The sequence below is a fragment of the Saimiri boliviensis genome, chromosome 12, assembly GCF_048565385.1.
Source record: "Saimiri boliviensis isolate mSaiBol1 chromosome 12, mSaiBol1.pri, whole genome shotgun sequence".
Classification (NCBI taxonomy): domain Eukaryota; kingdom Metazoa; phylum Chordata; class Mammalia; order Primates; family Cebidae; genus Saimiri; species Saimiri boliviensis.
Genome location: NC_133460.1, coordinates 21,791,622 through 21,812,878, shown reverse-complemented (window position 1 = coordinate 21,812,878; position 21,257 = coordinate 21,791,622). Strand labels below are relative to the sequence as shown.

General features: G+C 53.7%; 2 protein-coding genes across 2 annotated transcripts; one reads left to right on the top strand and one right to left on the bottom strand.

Moving 5' to 3' along the window:
• Positions 1-2,833: 2,833 nt before the first annotated feature.
• On the top strand, positions 2,834-7,231 carry PRSS8 (serine protease 8). The gene is made up of 6 exons (XM_003930042.4): positions 2,834-3,170; positions 3,414-3,431; positions 5,145-5,307; positions 5,584-5,852; positions 5,938-6,104; positions 6,199-7,231. Exons 1-6 carry the CDS (start codon positions 3,086-3,088, stop codon positions 6,526-6,528), a joined length of 1,032 nt encoding a protein of 343 aa, XP_003930091.1. The 5' UTR covers positions 2,834-3,085; the 3' UTR covers positions 6,529-7,231.
• On the bottom strand, positions 7,195-21,257 carry KAT8 (lysine acetyltransferase 8). Its single transcript, XM_003930044.4, has 11 exons — positions 20,631-21,257; positions 17,954-18,028; positions 17,700-17,875; positions 11,521-11,574; positions 11,262-11,426; positions 10,499-10,588; positions 8,466-8,606; positions 8,273-8,366; positions 8,027-8,177; positions 7,691-7,845; positions 7,195-7,362 (listed from the first exon to the last, which is right to left on the bottom strand). Exons 1-11 carry the CDS (start codon positions 20,839-20,841, stop codon positions 7,298-7,300), a joined length of 1,377 nt encoding a protein of 458 aa, XP_003930093.1. The 5' UTR covers positions 20,842-21,257; the 3' UTR covers positions 7,195-7,297.

Sequence of the window (21,257 nt, the reverse complement as noted above, 5' to 3'; positions counted from 1 at the left end):
CCAGCTCCACAATTTTTTTTTTTCTAATTAGCTAGGCATGGTAGCACACACCTGTAGTCCCAACTACTTAGGAGACTGAGGCAAGAGCAGCACTTGAGCCCAGGGGTTCAAGGTGACAGTGAGCTATGTTTGTACCACTAAACTCCAGCCTGGGCAACAGAGTGAGACCCTGTCTCAAAAAGGGACAGCTGGGCGCGGTGGCTCACACCTGTAATCCCGGCACTTTGGGAGGCCGAGGCAGAAGGATCACAAGGTCAGGAGTTTAAGACCAGCCTGGCCAAGATGGTGAAACCTGTCTCTACTAAAAATACAACAGCTAGCTGGGTGCCTGTAATCCCAGCTACTGGGGAGGCTGAGGCAGAAGAATCACTTGAACCCAGGAGACAGAGGTTACAGTAAGCTGAGATCGTGCCACTGCACTCCAGCCTGGGTGACAGAGTGAGGTTCCGTCTCCAAAAAAAAAAAGGACTAATGGGGTAAGAGTAGGTTTTGGAGTGAAAGCCAGCTGATGAGGATGGTAAAGGGGTCGCCTCTAGGGCTGGGCACAATCCCTGGCTTGAGAAGGAAGAGGACGAAGATAAAAGACCTAGAGAGAAGCTGGAAGTTTTCACTGAGAGGCTGAGAAAAAGGCCAGAGGTTCTTATAAGGCCAGGCTTAGCCTTAGCACCTATATGCCAGCTAGAATAATCCCCAGGATCTTCACAGTGTGTACATCCCCACCTGCTCCCATTCCCAGCCAGTCACCCCATGCCATTCCCACAAACACTACACATACCCCATCCTCTGCCGAAACCCACCTATCAGGCCACGTATCTTGCCCCCTCTTCCCAGCTAAGACCCCTTCCAGTCAGGCCCTTTCCCCTCACCTACCAGAGGAATCATCTGACCTCCAGCCTGGGCCCCAGACAGCTGATCTCTGGAAAGCACGTGGGGACACGAGGCTCTGCTTTTCCTGAAGCTCAGACCCAACAAGTGTTGTTTGGTTTTTGTCTGAGACAGAGTCTTGCTCTGTCACCCAGGCTGAAGTGCAGTGGCGGGATCTTGGCTCACTGTAATCTCTGCCTCCCTTGTTTAAGTGATTGTCCTGCGTCAGCCTCCCCAGTAGCTAGGATTACAGGCATGTGCCACCATGCCCAGGTAATTTTTTTATAGTTTTAGTAGAGACAGGGTTTCACCATGTTGGCCAGGTTGGTCTCGAACTGCTGACCTCAGGTGATCCTCCCACCTCAGCCTCCCAAAGTGCTAGGATTGCAGGCGTGAGCCACCACACCGAGCTTCAACAGGTGTTTTGAATGACCAGAGGTCCCCACCGGAGGACATGCCTCACCCCCACTGCAGCCACACGGCGGGCCTTCTTTCCCTGAGCCTCTGCCCTCTCCACTCCGTCCTCCCATCTTCACCTTACCGCCTTTCATAACCTCTTTCAGTCTTAGCTCTCAAGGCAGTTCATTCATCAAGGACCCTTTCACGATGCCAGCCTTTGCCAGGCTGTGGTTCGATCATGCCATTCTCTTTCATCACTCTTTCTAGCTTGAAATTATTGTGTACTTTATATATATATATATATATATATATATATATATATTTTTTTTTTTTTTTTTTTTGAGACAGAGTCTTGCTCTGTCACCCAGGCTAGAGTGAAGTGGCACAATCTTGGCTCACTGCAACCTCTGCCTCCTGGGTTTAAGCAAATCTCATGCCTCAGCCTCCTGAGTAGCTGGGACTACAGGTGCCCACCACCACGCCCAGCTAATTTTTTGTATTTTTAGTAGAGACAGGGTTTCACCATGTTGGTCAGACTGGTCTCCAACTCCTGCCCTCATGATTCACCCACCTTGGCCTTCCAAAGTGCTGGTATAGCAGGCATACGCCACCATGCCCGGTGTGTTTTTGGTTGTGTTTTTGTTTTTGTTTTTGTTTGAGATAGGGTCTCCCTCTGTTGCCCAGGCTGGACTACAGTGGTGCGATCATAACTCAATGCTGCATTAAACTCCTAGGCTCAAGCAATGCTCCTGCCTCAGCCTCCCAAGTAGCTGGGACCATAGGCATGTGCCATCACACCTGCCTATTTTTTATATTTTTTTGTAGAGATGAGGCCTCACTATGTTGCCCAGGCTGGTCTGGAACTCTTGGGTGTCAAGCGATGCTCCAGCGTCAGCCTCCCAAAGCAGATTAGCCAGCTCGCCTGCCTGAGTGTAATATTTGTCACCCCTACTTCACCATGAGCTCAGGGCTCAGCGGGGATGGGGCTGGTGCCTGTTTTGTCCTGGACACCTGGGAACATCATAGGCACTCAGGAAATGTCTGCGGGATGATTGGCGCTGCTGTACAAGCTCGCTACCACCCACGAGGTGCTGGCTTTGCAGAAAGAGCCTGATGGAAAACAGATCCTGGTGTCTTAAGCTCCCATACCTGGCCTAAGAAGGGAGGGAGACCCTGGAGGGCATAACTGGCCTGAAATACCTTAAAGACGTGAGGCGAAGGAGAGTCACATTCCAGGGAGGCCGCACACACACACACACACACACACACACCACACACATGCATATACACACAAGACACACTACATACACAAGGACACACACGACCTACACACCTGCACACACACGCACCCCACCACATACACATACCATACAAGGGACACACACAGCCTACACAGGCATACACACACATCACACCTCATACTACACACCGGAACACATACACACACGGACACACACACAGACACACAGGCACACACAGGCGGGCCTGGGGCTCTGGAAGGACTCTTGACGGGCGGCAGGAGGAGCCAGAGGGCGGGGCCAGGGGAGGGGCGGGCAGGTAAGTGCAGCCACTCCTGGGAGGACCCTGCGTGGCCAGACTGTGCCAGTGACTCGTCCACACTGCTCGCTGAGGAGACTCCAGGCGTCTCCTGCTGTGGCCGCTCCCTGCCTTAGAGGCCAGCCTTGGACACCTGCTGCCCCTTCCCAGCCCGAATTCTGGTATCCTTCCTTCTGAGCCAACATCTGGGTCCTGCCTTCAACACCACCCCTAGCTTCCTACCTTGCACTCCTGGAGTCTGCCCCAGGGGCCCTTGTCCTGGGCCATGGCCCAGAAGGGGGTCCTGGGGCCTGAGCAGCCGGGGGCTGTGGCCATTCTGCTCTATCTTGGATTATTCCAGTTGGGAACAGGTAAGTGAGGATGTGGGGGCGGAGCGGGGACCATGCGCTGGAAAGGAGCCGGGGTGATCATTTTCTGGAGTGCGCCCTTGTCCGGGGCCCAAGAAAACCCCCGGCTTCCCTAGCTCTTGGCTTCCTGCTCCCACCTTGGCTCTGCCAGGGAAGGAGCCAGCCCTCTGGAGCAGTGGTCGGTGCTGAGGGGTCAGGAAACCCGTCTTCCTCTACTCATCTCTCCCTCTTTCTCTTGTTTTCCAGGAGCGGAAGGGACAGAAGGTGAGGCTTTTCTCAGAGAGAGACGGGGGAGGGGGATGGACTTGGATCGGATTCCCCTGGGGTTTAACCAGTGCCTGGCCCTTGGCTGGGCTGCCCTCCCACTGTATTCTCTTAGGGCTCCCAAGGAGGGGGGAGGTTGTAGCCCTCACCTTATGGACAGAGGTTCCGAGGTGCTGAGGTGCAGAGAAGCAGGAACTTGCCCAGGGCACAGTGCCAGTGAGGGTGCAGCTGGGATTCAGACTGTCTGACTCCCAAAGTGGGGCAATTGAGATGGTTTGTTTGGTTTTGTCTTTTGAGACAGGGTCTGGGTCTGTCATCATCCAGGCTAGAGTGCAGTGGTGCGATCACAGCTCACTGCAGCCTCAACCTCCCAGGCTCATGTGATCCTCCCCCGTCAGCCTCCCTAGTAGCTGGGACTACAGGTGCATGCCACCACACCTAGCTAGTTGGTTGTTTTTGTTTTGTTTTGGTGGAGATGCGGGCCTCACTATGTTGGGCAGGCAGGTCTTGAACTCCTGGATTCAAGCTATCCTCCTGCCTCCACCTTCCAAAGTGCTGGGATTACAGGTGTGAGCCACTGTTCCCATCCTCGAGGTGGTTTTGAGGGAACCAAACGAAGGTTCTCCTCTCTTGGAAGGCACACAACCCGGCTCTGAGTCAGACCGGCTTCCAATCCCGGCTTCGCTGTACACTGGCTGTGTGTCACTGGCCACGTCCTCTACCTTTCTAAGCCCTTAGACTCCTCGACTCTAAAATGAAGCTGCTCATGTTCGTCTCCTGGGGCTGTGGAGAGAAGGCAGGGAGACGAGGAGGTGAAAAGCCCTTCCCGGGGCTGGCATAGCCGCTGGGCTCTCTAAATAGTGGCTGTTGTCGGGCTGCAGTTTTCTCTGCTCCTGGATGACTTTGTGAAGAGCAGTTGGGCCCCATCCAAACAGCAGCCTCAGTGCAGGTGGGGTTGGGGCTGTCCTGGAAACTAAGACATTCACGTCACGGGATCCCAGTTCTGCCATTCATGTCCACAACACCATGGGCACTGCAGACATGGGAATCTGCCCCTAGAGAACGCCCAGGTTGGTGTGGTGAAACAGACACAGTTGTGGACTCTGGAACAGCTGTCAGACTGGGCAGCTTGGGGAACATGAGGCTGTGGGGGTCGGGGGCCTGGGCTCTGAGGCAATGCCCAACTCGGCCAGCAGGAGCCCGCCAGGCTACGGAGGGGCTGCCATTCCAATCAAGCATCCACAGGTAGAGGGAAGTTTGCCAGACAGTAAGGATGAGGAAGGGCACTCCAGGTAGAGTGACCTGGATCAGCCAAGGTACCGGGTAGACAAGTGTGTGGCCTGATGTACACAACTGCAGGGTCCAGAGGGGATGGCTGCGGCCGAGGGCAGTGCCATGGCCGCCTGGAAGGTACCTTAAGGGCAGCGTAGAGCCAGGGAAGGGTTTAAGCAGGGCTGTGGCCTGGTCAGATTGGGGGCTTATGTAAATCTTGTAAGAGGCGGGATGGACGGAAGGCTTGCAAGGAGGGAGGCTGCTATGAGACCTGAATTGGGTAATGGGTAGTGGACAGAAGGGGCAGAACTGCCCATGCCTAGGAGGCGACAAAGGGTACCGACTCCTATGAACCTACTTCGCAAGCTCTGTATCAGAGCTCCTGGGCTGCGCAGGAGTGGCCGGGCTAACAACCTGACCCCTTCCCTTCCTCCCCGGCAGCCCCCTGCGGTGTGGCCTCCCAAGCACGCATCACAGGTGGCAGCAGTGCAGACCCCGGGCAGTGGCCCTGGCAGGTCAGCATCACCCACGACGGCGTCCATGTGTGTGGCGGCTCTCTCGTGTCTGAGCAGTGGGTGCTGTCAGCTGCTCACTGCTTCCCCAGGTACCGTGGAAGTCAAAAATGGGCTGGAGTTTCAAGTTCATGGGTCAATCCAGGTCAAAGGCTGGGGTTCTTGGGTTGGCTTTGAGAGTGTCAGTTAAGTCTGGAAGGGCCAGTTAGGAGTGAAGAGGAGGGATCAGAGGTTACAGGATAAAACTAAGGTGCAGTTTGAGACCTAAAAGGGGCTGATTGGAATCAGGGGTTGAATGCTACAAAGCAGCGAGGGTTGGGGAACAAGGAGAGGTCTCCTGGGTCCCAGCCTTTGCCCCGTGCCTGCAGCGAGCACCACAAGCAAGACTATGAGGTCACGCTGGGGGCCCACCAGCTGCTCTACTCCCCGGACGCCAAGGTCAGCACCGTGAAGGAAATCTTCACCCACCCCAGCTACCTCCAGGAGGGCTCCCAGGGTGACATCGCACTCCTCCAACTTAACAGCCCCGTCAGTTTCTCCCGCTACATCCGGCCCATCTGCCTCCCTGCAGCCAATGCCTCCTTCCCCAATGGCCTCCACTGCACTGTCACTGGCTGGGGCCACACGGCCCCCTCAGGTGAGGCGCGACACGGGATGCCTAGAGGCATGGAGGGCCACCTGACTGGGGTAGGGTCCTGGGTAAGCGTCTTTTGCCCCCACAGTGAGCCTCCAGGCCCCCAAGCCACTGCAGCAACTCGAGGTGCCTCTGATCAGTCGTGAGACGTGTAACTGCCTGTACAACATCGATGCCAAGCCCGAGGAGCCGCACTTTGTCCAGGAGGACATGGTATGTGCCGGCTACGTGGAGGGGGGCAAGGACGCCTGCCAGGTAAGCGCGGGTCCAGGGAGGTAGATGACCAGGGCAGCTTGGGAGAGGAGACCTGGTCCGGTCCTGACGGCTGCTGTGTGGCTTCTCTCCTCAGGGTGACTCTGGGGGGCCGCTCTCCTGCCCCGTGGAGGGTATCTGGTACTTGACAGGCATTGTGAGCTGGGGCGATGCCTGTGGGGCCCGCAACAGGCCTGGTGTGTACACTCTGGCCTCCAGCTATGCCTCCTGGATTCACAGCAAGGTGCCAGAACTTCAGCCTCGTGTGGTGCCCCAAACCCAGGAGTCCCAGCCTGACATCAACCTCTGTGGCAGCCACCTGGCATTCAGCTCTGCCCCCTCAGCCCAGGGCTTGCTGAAGCCCATTCTTCTCCTGCCTCTGGGCCTGGCTCTGGGCCTCCTCTGCCCATGGCTCAGCAAGCACTGAGCTGGCCCTGCTTCCAGGATGGATGCGTCACACTCAAGGACAGGAGACTGGTCCCTCCCTGATGGCCTTTGGACACCGGGCCTGGCTTGGACCGCTCCTTCTTCCAGGACTCTGCAGGAGGCTGGGGCCCCATCTTGATCTTTGAGCCCATTCTTCTGGGTGTGCTCTTTGGGACCATAACCGACAGTCACAAGTTGTATTGCCTGTGACAATGGTCAGCCGTTGGCCCCTAACCCGTCATGGACCGGCCAGTGGACCAGCCCATTGGCTGGGCTCCTATGGAGCTCCTGGGACCCTTGGCTATGCAAATGAGCCCTGGCTCCCACCTGTTTCCAGAAGACTGCTCCCATGCCCGCCTGCCAGCCTGATGAGCACATCTCTCTGCCCTCTCCCTGTGTTCTGGGCTGGGGCCACCTTCGTGCAGCTTCTTTTCAAGGACAGGAAAGGTCCCAATCTTGCCCACTGGCCACTGAGTGCCCCTGAGCCCTGACTCCTGGACTCCGGAGGACTGAGCCCCCACCGGAACTGGGCTGGTGCTTGGATCTGGGGTGGGGGTAACAGGGCAGGAAGGAGTCAAATGTTTGAGCACAACTCGCCATGTACGTGTGAAGTGAAATGAAGAACATCGGTTCTTGGCCTCTCCCTCCCATCTCCAAAGTCCAGGGCCACCAGCAGAATGGACTTTAATAAAAAAATGACAAAACGGGTCTGTACATATTTACAGGCTGGGGGCCAGGAGGCACGGGTCCAACGACGGGGGCCAGGCCGCTCACTTCTTGGAGAGCTTGACTTGTTTGTGCTTGGGGGGTGCCCACTTGAGGCAGACGGAGTCCACTGTGGGAAGAAGGGGTGGGAGGCAGGGCTGGGCCTGGGCCAGGCCAGCTCACACTCGGCTGCCCTACTCTGGGCTCAGGCCAGGTTTCACCTCCTCCAGGTGAGTACAAAAGGGCAGGCTGTGCTGGGGAGGGGCAGCAAAGCCCAGGAATGAGAGGCCTGCCTGGGCTCCATCCAGGGAGCTGGTCTGACTGGTTTGGGATCATGTGACAGCAATAAGGAGGCCTTGACTCCTAGCAGTCCATATACCTACCCCCAACTCCTTCCCCCACCACACACACACACACACACACACACACACACACACACACGACAGTCCCCTACCCACCTGTGATGGGTGGTTTCTTATACTGTGCACTTTTGAGGTGCTCCTCCACCAGCTTGGGTGTGACACAGATCACATGCTGGCCCTTCCAGTACTTGACCATGTTGAGGGACTGCAGAGTACTGATGATGTCATTCTGGGTGATGCTGGTCATCTGGCTGCAAAAAGGGATGTGAGCAAATGCCAGACACAGTGCCCTTGCGGGTTCTGGCCGAGAGGGCAACAGGGAACAAAGAGACGGGATCGTGGCCCATCTCAGGACAAGCCCTGCCCTCAGGGTCCGGGAAGCCCCACTACCTGAGGTTCTTGATGGACACTGTGCCCCAGAGGCTCCCTCACCTGAGGTCCTTGATGGACAGCGTGCCCCGGAAGTCCCGCAGGATCTCCAGCAGCACCCAGGACCAGTAGCTGCGGTAGCTGAGCTTGCCCAGGTCAGACAGCGGTTTCTCTGGGGAGCCGACCGTGCTCTCCAGCTTGGATAGCTCATAACCTGGCAGCAGTACCAAGAGGAACCTAGGATTCAGCCTGCCCTGGCACCCTTGCCCCACGGCTGTCCCCCTCCCAGACAGGCCAGGAGCCACTCACTGAAAGCAATGAGGAACTTCCCGTAGCCTCGGCGTTGGTAGGGGGGCAAGGTCAGGATGCAGGCCACATTGTTCCCATCTGGGGACTCCTTCTCCTGTAGGGGGCAGGTGCTCAGGGCCGCTGGGGAGGCTCTGTCTCCACTCCATTCATACCTACCCTCGCCCTCCCTACCCTCAGCTTCCCGACCCAGCACCTTGGAGAAGTAGCCGACAATGTGGGCCCCCTGCCTGTCCACCTCGGTCAGGATGTAAAAGACGAATGGCTCCACATCAAAATACAGTGTCTTGTGGTCCAGGAAAAGCTTGGCCAGCAGACACAGGTTCTGACAGTAAATCTGGGGGCAAGGAGGGGGAGACAGGCTCAGGGGGCAGGCACATCACCCACCCAGCTGGCCTCCAGGAGCCAGCACCGGCACGTGGCAAGTGGGTGCCTCGCCAGGCCAGACAGATTTAACACTGGAAGGAGTCTTCAGTCAGCCTCTGCCAGACAGGGAACTGAAAATCAGAGGGCAACCGCTCCAGAGGCACCAGCAGAGCTGGACGAAACCCGGCCACCCCTTCTGAGTGCCAAATATGGGGTGGATGCCTTCCATGCGGGATCTAGTTCGGTCTTCACAGACATTAACTGTCACTGTTTCAGCTTGGGAAACTGAGGCTCCGAGGCAGGAATTGAGACTTTCCTGTTCATGACTACGTCCCCAGTGCCCAGCACGCAGCGCGGCTACGTATGAAGCTGGGTGCCTGGTAAATGTCTGCTGAATGGAGGAGCCTCAAGCTAGAGCTCCAGCCTGTCTGCCCACTTGGCCGCACTCCAGCAGGGGACAATGGGACCGAGTTTGGCTTCATGGCACATACTAAGGGGCTCCCTGGTCTATGACACCACAGCCACTCTCTCATCCAACCCGGCAGCAGTGCAAGCCCAGCACTGCCAGGCCCATCTCACTCAGGAGGAAGCTGAAGCTCCCAGAGTGGAAGTGCTTGCCCAGGGCCTCAGAGCTGGCAGAGGGCAGAGCTGGAAAGCACCCCCTCATCTCCAGCAGGGGCCCTTCTGCCATTCCACCCAGTCATGCTCAGGAAGGCAAAGCAGGGACAAGGGCCGGGCCCAGCCTGAGTCCAGGGCTAACCAAGCCTCAAGAGGCCAGTGATAATACCAAGGCCGTGTTAATTAAGCACTTACTAGCGCCAAGCACTGCACGGAGCACTTGACATTTGCTGTCTCATTTATTCCACTAACAACACAGCTAGGTAAATATTATGACTCCTGTCTTACAGACGAGGAAACAGGAACAAACTATGTTAAGTCACTTGTCTGTGGTCAGTGAGGAAGTGACAGGGCAATGTGAGCCACCCTGAAGTGAGTGGGGCCACTCTGAAGCCTGCCCTCTGCCCTCTGCCCTCTCCGTCCTATGCTGTATGGCCTGTCTACGGGAAATTAGGACACTTGGGGAGACCCTCGCAGACTGCCAAGGCAAAGGCAAAGTTCTCCACAACAGCAGAGTAGGTCCCAAAGGCCCCAACCGGCCCTGCTGAAGTCATTCAGGGCCAGGAACAAGGAACTCAGCCCTTGACAGCCACAGAGCTCTCAGCAGGAAATTTCACACAAAGCGGTCCCCTCCCAGCAAAAATAAACACCTTTCTTTCCAACGCAAGGAGAAAGCGCTTCTAAAAGCAGCCTAAGGCAAGACAATCTCCACTCGGTTCCAGAATGACCCAAGCTTGAACCTAATCCCACCAGCAAAAGAGTCCTGGGGCCACAGGGCCCTGCATTTCCTGTGTGCCAACCATAGGCCTAGTGCCAGGCTAGGAGGCCCTCAGAGGTCTTCTTTTTTTTTTTTTTTTTGAGACAGATCTTCACTCATCACCCAGGCTGGAGTGCAGTGGTACAACCTTGGCTCACTGCAATCTCCACCTCCCAGATTCAAGCAATTCTGGTGCCTCAGCCTCCCGAGTAGCTGGGGTTACAGGTGCGCACCATCACACTGGCTAGAGATGGGGGTTTCACCATGTTGCCCAGGCTACTGTCCAACTCCTGAGCTTAGGCAGTCGGCCCACCTTGGCCTCCCAAAGTGCTAGGATTGCAGATGAGCTGCCATGCTTGGCCCCTCAGAGGACTTCTGCCAACAGAAGCTCACGCTAAGGCTGCTCCCTCCCCTTTGGTGGTGACAAGGATCATCTGAGAGGTGCCCAGGACCTCCCAGCCTCCCCTAGCCCCTGGCCACCCACTCACCTTATGGTCTTTGCCATCGACTTCGTACACAGAGATGTTGCTCTTGCGGTAGATCTCCTTCCCCGGGGGCTGCCGCCACTGGCATTGGCCCTGGTGGGGGAACATGAGAACAGGCTTGCTGCCCATAGGTTCTCTGCTAGGTGGCCCCCACCCACCACTGTGTGCCTTGGAGCAAGTCTCTGCCTCTGTTTCCCCTCAGCACTTCACCTGCATCCAGCAATCCTCCCGGCAGCCTTAGGAGGGCGATCCTTCTTTACAGACCAAGGCCCAGGCACAGAGATGCAAACATCACACAGCGGGGTGGGGTCCGTGGGCCTGGCTCTGGAGGCACCGGTCCATGACCATGCCCTCCCTAAACCACACCTATTCGCCTCAGGTTCCACACTTTGGGAAGCAGCCCACTGTGCCATGATAAGAGCGCCCCCTTCCTGACAGCCCCCAATTTCATCCACACCTTAAGGTCCCACTGCCAGGGGCTATGTGTGCTTCCTAGGACGGGACTGGCCTTGGCAAAAGACCTGAAGGGAGTGAGTTACTGTCCCCATTCCAGAGAAGAGGAAGCTGAGGTCTGGAGTCGGCAAGGTCACCCTGCCAGCAAAGGCAAAGCCAGGCCTGGAATCCAGGCCTCCTGACACCCAGCAGCTCTTCCCTGTACTCGCTCCTCTGGGCCCTGGAGCTGCCTATGCAGCCGCGTTCAGCCTCCATGCCGGCCTCTGTCTCTACCAGGCCCCTGCCCCGCTCTGCCCGGCCAGCCCAGCCTCACCAGGTGGAAGCGGTAGGTCTTCTCGTATTTCATGTACTTGAGGCAGTACTCGCAGAGCCAGAGCTTGGGCTGTTTCCCATAGTCTTCGGGGAACGGTGAGAAGTACCAGGCATCAATTTCATAGTTCCCGATGTGGATCTTGTCCACGTACTTCACCTTGGTGATCTGCAGGTGGGGGTGGGGCACAGCGCACGGCTCAGCAGGGGCTCCTCAGCAAGGGAAGATGGGGGACCTGCAGGCAACTCCCCACCCCGCTTACCGCCTCGTGCTCCTTCTCCAAGGCTGCCGTGGTGGGATCCATCTCTGCATAAGTCTGAGCCAGGACAGAAAAGTGGGCAGGGGTGAACAGAAGTGGTGACAAGGTTGTCCCTTCCCATCCAGGACCCACAAGCCTTCCCTGCCGCTGTCTTCCAGACCTCACTCCCTGGATGGCAATAGTAACCACACAAGTAGCTGACCTGTCTGACTCAGTTCTGAAGCTGGCCAGTCCAGGCTCCTCTCGCATCCACCCGCCCCATCCCCCGGATATCCCAGACATCCCTGATGCCCAAGTTTGGATCTTTTGCCAGACGAACAGGGTTAGGATCAGGACAGGGGCTTTGGCTGCATGATGGGGGTAATCCAGCTCTGCCGAAGTTGTGAGCCTCACATGAAATAACGATCTGGCTTTCCAGGCCCACCGGAGGAACTGTCACTACCTCCCGATGCGCCTGGACCCCTTTCCTGAACACTAGACCCCACCTGCCCATGGGACTGCCCCAGAGGTCCCTCCCACAGGGACAGCAGACTCAAGATGTGCAGAAAGGACCTCAACACTCCTCCCTGCAAACCTGCAGCTCCTCCTGAGTTGCTCATTTCACTGGGAACATCACCCTCAGTCCCACCATCCAAGACCTGTAACTAGGCCTGCCTCGGACTCCTCCCTCTCCCTCAGCCTGGTCAAGTCCTAATACAGTGGATGTAGACTCTACCTCTTGACATCTCTGGAATTGGGCCCTCTCTGGAATTCTCTCTGTCCTGCTCCAAGTAGTCATGGCCCCATCTCAGGTCTAGACAATTGGTTAGGCCTCCTCAAATTCCCAGCTTCCAGCCCCAGCCTCCTCATTGCTATCAGCAGCCCCCTTTATGCGGCCTTCATGCTTTTGCACAAACAGCTCCTTCCACCTGGAAAACGCCCTTCCTTCTCTCACTGCCAGCAGAAAACGATTCCTCAGCCTGGCATGGAGCGCATGAGTCAGGTGAGTCTGTGATGCTTTGTGACCTATCCTGTGTCACTGTTGTTATCGTGCTCTTTCGTGTCCTTCAAGGCTCAAGATTCTTCCCACCCACTCCAGGGGGCCTGACTGGATTCTTCCCATGCAGAAAACATTCCCTAGTTCCCAAGTGTGGTGAGAAGTGGTCAACAGCGCAACATCTTCCAAGTATGCCCACCCGGGTTCCCCTATTTTCCAAGTCCTCAGAAAGCAGAGACTAAGAGTGATGGTACACTCACAGCATGTCCCACTCTTAGGCCAGACTCTGTGGGAGGAACGGAGTACAGCCTGGCAACGGAGGAGGGACCCAAGACAGCCCGTGACCTACACAGGGCAGACGAGGCCCTGCCCCATAGCTGAGAAGGGAGGAAGGAGCCAGCGCTTTACCCAGAACCGCTCTCCACAAAGCACTGTGCTTTCCTGGCCTCATCTAATCCTTTCAGTAATCCCAGAGTGGTTTTTTTGTTTTTTTTTTTTTGAGATGGAGTCACTCTGTCGCTCAGGCTGGAATGCAGTGGCACCACCTCGGGTCACCGCAACCTCTGCCTCCTGGGCTCAAGCAATTCTCCTGCCTCAGCCTCCTGAGTAGCTGGGATTACAGGTGCACGCCACCATGTCTGGGTAACTTTTGTATTTTTAGTAGTGACAGGCAAGGTGAGGTCCCTTGCCCTCCGGGACTAGCAAGCTGCCATTTATTCCAAGTGGTAAGCATGGCATAGACATTCTTTCTTTTTCTGAGAGTTTCTCGCTCTCACCCAGGCTAGAGTACAGTGGCAACATCTCGGCTCACTGCAATCTCCCGCCCCTGGGCTTGAGTGATTCTCCTGCCTCAGCCTTCCAAGTGGCTGAGACTACATGCACGTGCTACCACAGCCAGCCTTTTTTTTTTTGAGATGAAGTTTCGCTCCAGTCCAGGCTGGAGTGCAGTGATGTCATCTCGGCTCATTACAACCTCCACCTCCCAAGTTCAAGTGATCCTCCCACCTCAGCCTCCCAAGTAGCAGGGATTACAGGTGCCCACCAGTATTCTCCACTCATTTTTTTGTATTTTTAGTAGAGATGGGGTTTCACCATGTTGGCCAGGCTGATCTTGAACTCCTTATCTTCAAATGATCCACCTGCCTCAGCATCCCAAAGTGCTGGGATTACTGGTATGAGCCACAGCACCCCACCTTTTTTTGTATTTTTAGTACAGATGGGCTTTCACCATAATGGCCAGGTTGGTCTCGAACTCCTGACCTCAAATGGTCCAATCATCTCAGCCTCCCAGAGTGCTGCAATTACAGGCATGAGCCACTGCACCCAGATGACATTATTCCATTTCGTCCTTACAATAAGCCTTTGAAACAAGAGTGCTCATTGTGCCTATTGTACAAAACAGGAAACTGAGGCCACAAAGATGTGAGGTCACTTGCCCAAGGTCACAGAACTGGTACTCAGCAAAGACAGGCGTGGGTCCCTGATCTGTCCAATTCTGAACATAGCCACTGTAAAGATGAGCAAGAAACATTTTTCTCCTCACACATCTCTTGTAAGACACATTCCCCAATTCTCACAAAATACAGTCCTCTTCTGCAAATGCAATAAAGAACTACAAAAACACTACTTTTCTTAATTGTTGCAATTTATTTAGAATTAAACATTAATTAGGCTCTGAAGAACCATGCTATTATTAACTGGATGATTGTTTCATTACCTATTCTTTGATTTTTATCACCACTGGCCCGTTATCCACCCTGCTGGTTGCCAGCTCAGAGGCATGTCTTTGTTCAGTGCACACAAGTTGGGGAATTAATCTTAGATCTATGCTTTCCAATAGCCACTTGTCACATAGGGCTATTTAAAATTATACTCAGCCAAGCATGGTGGCCCATGCCTGTAATCCCAGCACTTTGGGAGGGTGAGGTGGGAGGATCACTTGAGGGCAGGAGTTATAGTCCAGTCTGGCAAACATGGCGAAACCCTGTCTCTACCAAAAATTTAAAAAATGAGCTGGGTACAGTGGCATGTGCCTGTAATCCCAGCTACTTGGGAGGCTGAGGCATGACAATCGCTTAAGCCAGGAAGACAGAGGTTGCAGTAACCGGAGATCTCACCACTGCACTCCAGCCTAGGTGACAGAGTAAGATTCTGTCTCAAAAAATGAAAATTTTGGCTGGGCACGGTGGCTCAGACCTGTAATCCCAGCACTTTGGGAGGCTGAGGTGGGCAAATCACTTGAGGTCAGGAGTTTGAGGCCAAACATGGTGAAACCCCATCTCTACTAAAAATACAACAATGAGTTGGACATGGTGGTGCATGCCTGTAATCCCAGCTACTCAGGAGGTTGAGGCAGGAGACTCACTTGAACCCAGGAGGCAGAGGTTGCAGTGAGCTGAGACTGCGCCACTGCACTCCACCCTGGGCAACAGAGCAAAACTCCGTCTCAAAAACATGAAAATAAATAAAAAATTTTTTAAAATCATTAATTCAAAAAAAAAATTCTTTTGAGATAGTTTTGCTCTGTTACCCAGGCTGGATAAAGTACAGTGGCACGATCTTGGCTCGCTGCAACCTCCACATCTCCTGGGTTCAAGCGATTCTCCTGCCTCAGCCTCCTAAGTAGCCAGGATTACAGGTGTGCACTACCCCAACTGGCTAATTTTTGTATTTTTAGTAGAGACAGGGTTTTGCCATGTTGGCCAGGCTGGTCTCGAACTCTTGACTTCAAGTGATCCATCCACCTCAGCCTCTCAAAGTGCTGGGATTACAGGCATGAGCCACTGCACCTGACCATAATTTTAAAATTCTTAATTCTTAGTCACACTGGACACATTTCAAGTGCTCAACAGCCATATGTGGCCAGTGGCTACAGTACTGGATAGTACAGCTAAAGAACATTTCCATTACAATAGGAAGTTCAATTGGGCAGTGCTGCATTAGACCTTGAGGGGTTCTTCCAGTTTAGGGTATTTCCTTTTTTTTTTTTTTGAGACAGAGTTTCGCTCTTGTTACCCAGGCTGGAGTGCAATGGCGCGATCTCGGCTCACCGCAACCTCCGCCTCCTGGGTTCAGGCAATTCTCCTGCCTCAGCCTCCCGAGTAGCTGGGATTACAGGCACGTGCCACCATACCCAGCTAATTTTTTTTATTTTTCGTAGAGATGGGGTTTTACCATGTTGACCAGGATGGTCTTGATCTCTCGACCTCGTGATCCACCCGCCTTGGCCTCCCAAAGTGCTGGGATTACAGGCTTGAGCCACTGCGCCCGGCGGGTATTTCCATTTTTTAAATCACACCACAGTAGGAAGTACATTTGGCACTATAAACCTGTTGACATGTCTATATATACACACACACGTGTGTGCTGGGATCATCAGGAAGGCTGGAACAAGAGGAATCCTGCACTTTTATTGAGTGTGAAATAAAAGCTTCTCAAAACAATACTTGCCCTTAGTAAAGTGCAACACCCTGATTCTTCTATCTTACCCACTTTCTTTCTTCCACTTAAATTACATGCTGGGCTTGCCCACTGAACTCATGTACTCAGAAGGATGAAACTGTAATGGCTGAAAGTAACAAATGTCTAGGTATCTTGAGACTTTGACAAATCTTGCTCTGGTTTGCACTCCTCATTTAAATTAAGAAACTGAGACATGGCGAGGCGCAGTAGCTCACACCTGTAATCCCGGCACTTTGGGAGGCTAAGGCAGGAGGATCGCTTGAGACCAGGAGTTTGAAACCAGTGTGGGCAACATAGCAATACCCTGTCTCTACAAAACAATCAAAAATTAGTCAGGTATGGTGACACGTTTCTGTGGTCTCGGCTACGCAGGAGGCTGAGGCAGGAGGATTGCTGAGCCCAGCAGGCCGAGGCCGCAGTGAGTGATGATTGTACCACTGCGCTCAGCCTAGATGATAGAGTGAGACCCCATCTCAAAAAACATAGCAATAATATGTACAACTGTTGTATATCGACACAAGAGAAAATGAAGGCAGATGCAGCGATGTGTACCTGTGGTCCTAGCTATTTAGGAGGCTGAGGCAGGAAGAACGTTTGAGCCCAGGAGTTCAAGTCCAGCCCAAGCAACACAGCAAGACTCCTCTCTCTCAAGAAAAAAACAAAATCATGGCTAAGGCCTCTAGCTCTGAGGTAGCACAATCTAGCTGATAGATCTAATTCCTTGTCTGGGTCCCTAAACCTATCTGTAGCTCTTCTGCAAATTGGGAATAATAATAATGCTTACCTCACAGGCTTGCTGTGAAATGTCAGTGAGGTCATATGTTAAAACACTGAGTTTAATGCTTCGGCTGACTGGCTAAAAAGTGTTTGGCATCATTATACTCAGCCCACCCTTTTACTAGCTGTGTGACCTTGGGCATGTAACTCAATCTCTCTGAGCCTGCTTCCTCACCTACCAGAAATGTAACTATTTCTGTGTGCTGAAGTGTTGGGAAGGATTTGAGGAGCTTATACATATACAGGACTTGGCAGGGTGCTTGGCTATAGCAACTGCCCAATAACATTCTCATCTTTCCCACTGCACTTCAAGTCATTTTGTCTACTAAGTCACAGCCACTAGGAGACATGAGGCTATTGGTCAGCCGGGCATGATCGCTCATGCCTAGAATCCCAGTACTTTGGGAGGCTGAGGCGGGTGGATCACCTGAGGTCAGGAGTTCAAGAGCAGCCTGACCAACATGGAGACACCCTGTCTCTACTAAAAATACAAAACTAGCTGGGCATGGTGGCGCACGCCTGTAATCCAAGCTACTCTAGAGGCTGAGGCAGGAGAATCGTTTGAACCCGGCGGGCTGGGGTGGCATGGCGGTTTCAGCAAGCTGAGATAGCGCCATTGCACTCCAGCCTGGGAAACGAGATCGAAACTCCTTCTCAGAAAAAAAAAAAAAAAAAAAAAAAAAAAAAAAAAAAAAAAAAAAAAAAAAAGGCTACTGGTGCAAGAGGCCTGAATTCTAGTCCCAGCTGTACCATTTCCTTGCTGTGAGAATGTAGCCAAGCCCTTACCCTCTCTGGGCCTGTTTTCTTACCTATGAAAAGTAAGAGAAAGTAGATAAAGTCCCTGACACACTACAGGAGCTTAAGAAACAGGATTTGCCATGGTTTTGGCACTGGGGCCCAAGAGACCCAAGAGAGCCAGCAGAGGCAGCTGGGCCTCCTGGGCCTGGGGACAGGAAGGGACCCAGACCTTCTGCACATGGTTGATCTCATCATGCTTGCGCTTTTGGTTGCGAGTGATCTTGCGCTCAGGCTGTTCGGCGAGCTCGCTCAGGTACTTCTCTGAGTTCTTCTGCACAGCATCCTTCACCGTCTTGGTCAGTGCCAGCCGGTTCTTGTCTACCCACTCATCCAGCCGCCGATTAACTGTAAGGATGGGCCATGAGAGCGCTGCCAGGGCACCCCACGCCCCGCACCCAGGCCCAGATGCACCATGCCACTCACAGCCCACGTAGTGTACATAGAATTCCTCTCGGCCCTCCTGGTCATTCACCCGAGACTGGATCACTTCAGCAGAATCTGAGATGGGGAAAAAGGCTAGGATCATTGGGAAGGTAAGGCTGGAACGAGAGGAGTCCTGCACACTGAGGGGTGGTGTCCAGAGTCAGTGGCCACACATGAGCTAAACTCGCTGGTCTACCTCTGCCATTCTGCTCTATCACTGCTACAACTGTGACGTGGACCAGGTTGGGGCTGTTATTCCTATTTATGGAAGAGAAAAAAACTGGTTGGGTGTGATGTTTCACACCTGTAATGCCAAACACTTTGGGAGGCTGAGACAGGCAGATCACTTGAGGCCAGGAGTTTGAGACCAGCCTGGCCAACCTGGCAAAATCCCATCTCTACTAAAAATACACACACACACACACACACACACACACACACACACACACACACACAAAAGAGCAGAGAGTGGTAGCACATGCCTGTAATCCCAGCTACTTAGGAGGCTGAGGCAAGAGAATTGGTTGAACCGGTGAGGCGAATGTTGCAGTGAGCCACTGCACTCCAGCCTGGGTGACAAGAGTGAGACTCTGTCTCAAAAAAAAACCCCAAAAAACAAAACAACAACAACAACAAAAACAAGAAACAAAAAACAAAACAAAACAAAACAAAACTGAGGATTACCAGGGTCACAGATTTGAAAAATAATAGCTAATACTTAACTGAATTTAAGTCTGACCCTAAATTCTGAGCTCATTTTACCATATACCCTCAGTCATTCATTTGTTCAGGGATCATGAAGGTTGGCTCTGGATTAAGACACCCTAATTAGGCCGGGAACAATGGTTCACGCCTGTAATTCCAGCACTTTGGGAAGCTGAAGCAGGCAGAACATGAGGTCCAGAGATCAAAACCATCCTGGCCAATATGGTGAAATTCCGTCTCTACTAAAAACACAAAACTTAGCTGGGCGTGGTGGTGCATGCCTGTAGTCCCAGCTATTCAGGAGGCTGAGACAGGAGATTGCTTGAACCCAGAAAGCAGAGGTTGCAGTGAGCCGAGAAGGAACCACTGCATTCCAGCCTGGCGACAGAGCAAGACTCCATCTCAAACCAAACAAACAAAATAGCCTACGTTAATATATAATTCCAGCTCCCTACTTCTTAGCAATGTGTGACTGAGCAAGTTATTCCATCTTTCTGAGCCTTAGTCTCTTCATCTGTAGAAGAGGGATAACAGCCAGGCACAGTGGCTCCCCCAGTAATCCCAGCACTTTGAGAGGCTGAGGTGGGAGGATCACCTGAGCCCAGGAGGTCTAGGCTGCAGTGACCTGTCAACGCGCCACTGCACTCCCACCTGGGTGACAGAGTGAGATCTTGTCTAAAAAAAAAAAGAAATGAAAAAAGGGGTAATAGCGCCAACCTTAGAAGGTGAGTAAATGCCTCCAAAATTTTTAGCACAGCACCTGACAATTAGCAGACCATTCAATAAATGAGTAAGGCAACCACTATGTGCCTGGCCGTATGCTACGTTGTTGCCGGGTACAGAGGACACAGTGATGACTCACAAGAAGTCCCGCCCTCCAGAAATTCCCAGTATGATGGAGGAAGACAGAGAGAAAATTACAACATAATGGTACAAAAACTATGACAGAGGTATGAAACAAATGTTGCAGGAACACAGAGAAGGGAACAACTCACTTTGCCTGAAGGGGAATCAAGGATGATATCACAAAGGATACTAAGCTAAAAAGCTGAGTAGGAGCTAGACAGGCGAACAAGAAGAGAAAGAAAAGACATTCCAAGCAGAGGGCACAGGTGGTAAAAAGCCGTGTGGTCATCAGAGGACACAGTGTGTTCATCAGAGGACACAGTGTGTTCTGGCCTGGAAATGGCCTCCACTAGGGTTGGCTAGAAACTGGAGAGGTTTAAAAACCGGGTGCAGTGGCTCACGCCTGTAATTCTAGCACTTTGGGAGGCCGAGCTGGGTGGATCACCAGGTCAGGAGTTCAAGACCAACTTGACCAACATGGTGAAACTCCATCTCTACTAAAAATACAAAAATTAGCTGGGCGTGGTGATGAGTGCCTGCAGTCCCAGCTTTGGGAGGCTGAGGCAGGAGAATCGCTTGAACCCCGGAGGCGGAGGTTGCAGTGAGCCGAGATCGTGCCACTGCGCTCCAGCCTGAGCGACAGAGCAACACTGTCTCCAAAGAAGGAAAGAAACTGGAGAGGTCACAAAAACCAATGACATACGAAGGAATTTGAAATTAATTTCAAAATAAGAGAAGGCAGCAGAACATTACGGAAGGGGAGCCTTTTGTTTTTCTGGAAGATATTCTCTCTGCGGCCGGCTGCCAGGGACAAATGGAAGGAGAAGACGCAGAGACAAGACGGGTGAAGAAGCAGCGTTGGCAAGAAGAGAATGAAACCTAAGCCTGGGCAAGGAAGTGGAATGGGAAGAATCCTGGTGACGCCCTGAGTGGGTGGGTTTGCAGGCGTCGCTCGGCAAAATCCGAGGACGACAGTCTCCTAGAACTGGGCTGCTATCTCAGCGCCTGGAACTCAGCATTCTTTCCTCAAGCCCGGTCCCCGCTCCTCCCCACTCCCAGCCCCAGTCTCTCGGCCTCAAGGAGGAGTTCTCAGACCCCGCCCCCAGGCCCTGGGCCCCGCCCTCACGCCAGGTGCTATCCGGCCGCCGGCACAGGTACGTTTCTCCAATCTCCACCGTGACTTCCGGCTCGCCGCGTGCCGGGGTCGGCGGAGAGACGCGACCCGGGGATGGGGCGGCCCCCTCAGCGGCCGCATTCTCCCCATGCCCGGGCTCGCCCTCCCCCGCGACCCCTGAAGTAGCGGCTGCAACCGCCGTAGCAGCTCCCTGTGCCGCCATTGCGGGAAAGGAAGTGACGCCAGAGTCGGGCGCCACGCGGCCCTTTTGGCTCCGGGTCAGCAGTGCGTGGGGTGGGCTCCTCAGGCTTGAGGGCAGGATTTGTGACGTAACTGGAGCCTATTGGCTTCTGTGGCCGTCCCCGCGGCCCCGCGAAAAGCGGGTTGTTGACTGTGCAGCGGTCCTGGAGCTCCCGGCTTTCCGCGCGGAGTTGTGGCTACAGCCTGTGGTTAAGGAGAAGAGACAGACTTCCCTTATGCGGTGACTCAGCTCAACACTCAACTTTTTTTTTTTTTTGAGATGGAGCGTCGCTCTGTCGCCAGACTGGATTGCAGTGGTGCGATCTTGGCTCACTGCAACCTCCTCCTCCTGGGTTCAAGCGATTCTCCTGCCTCAGCCTCCCAAGTAGCTGAGACTAC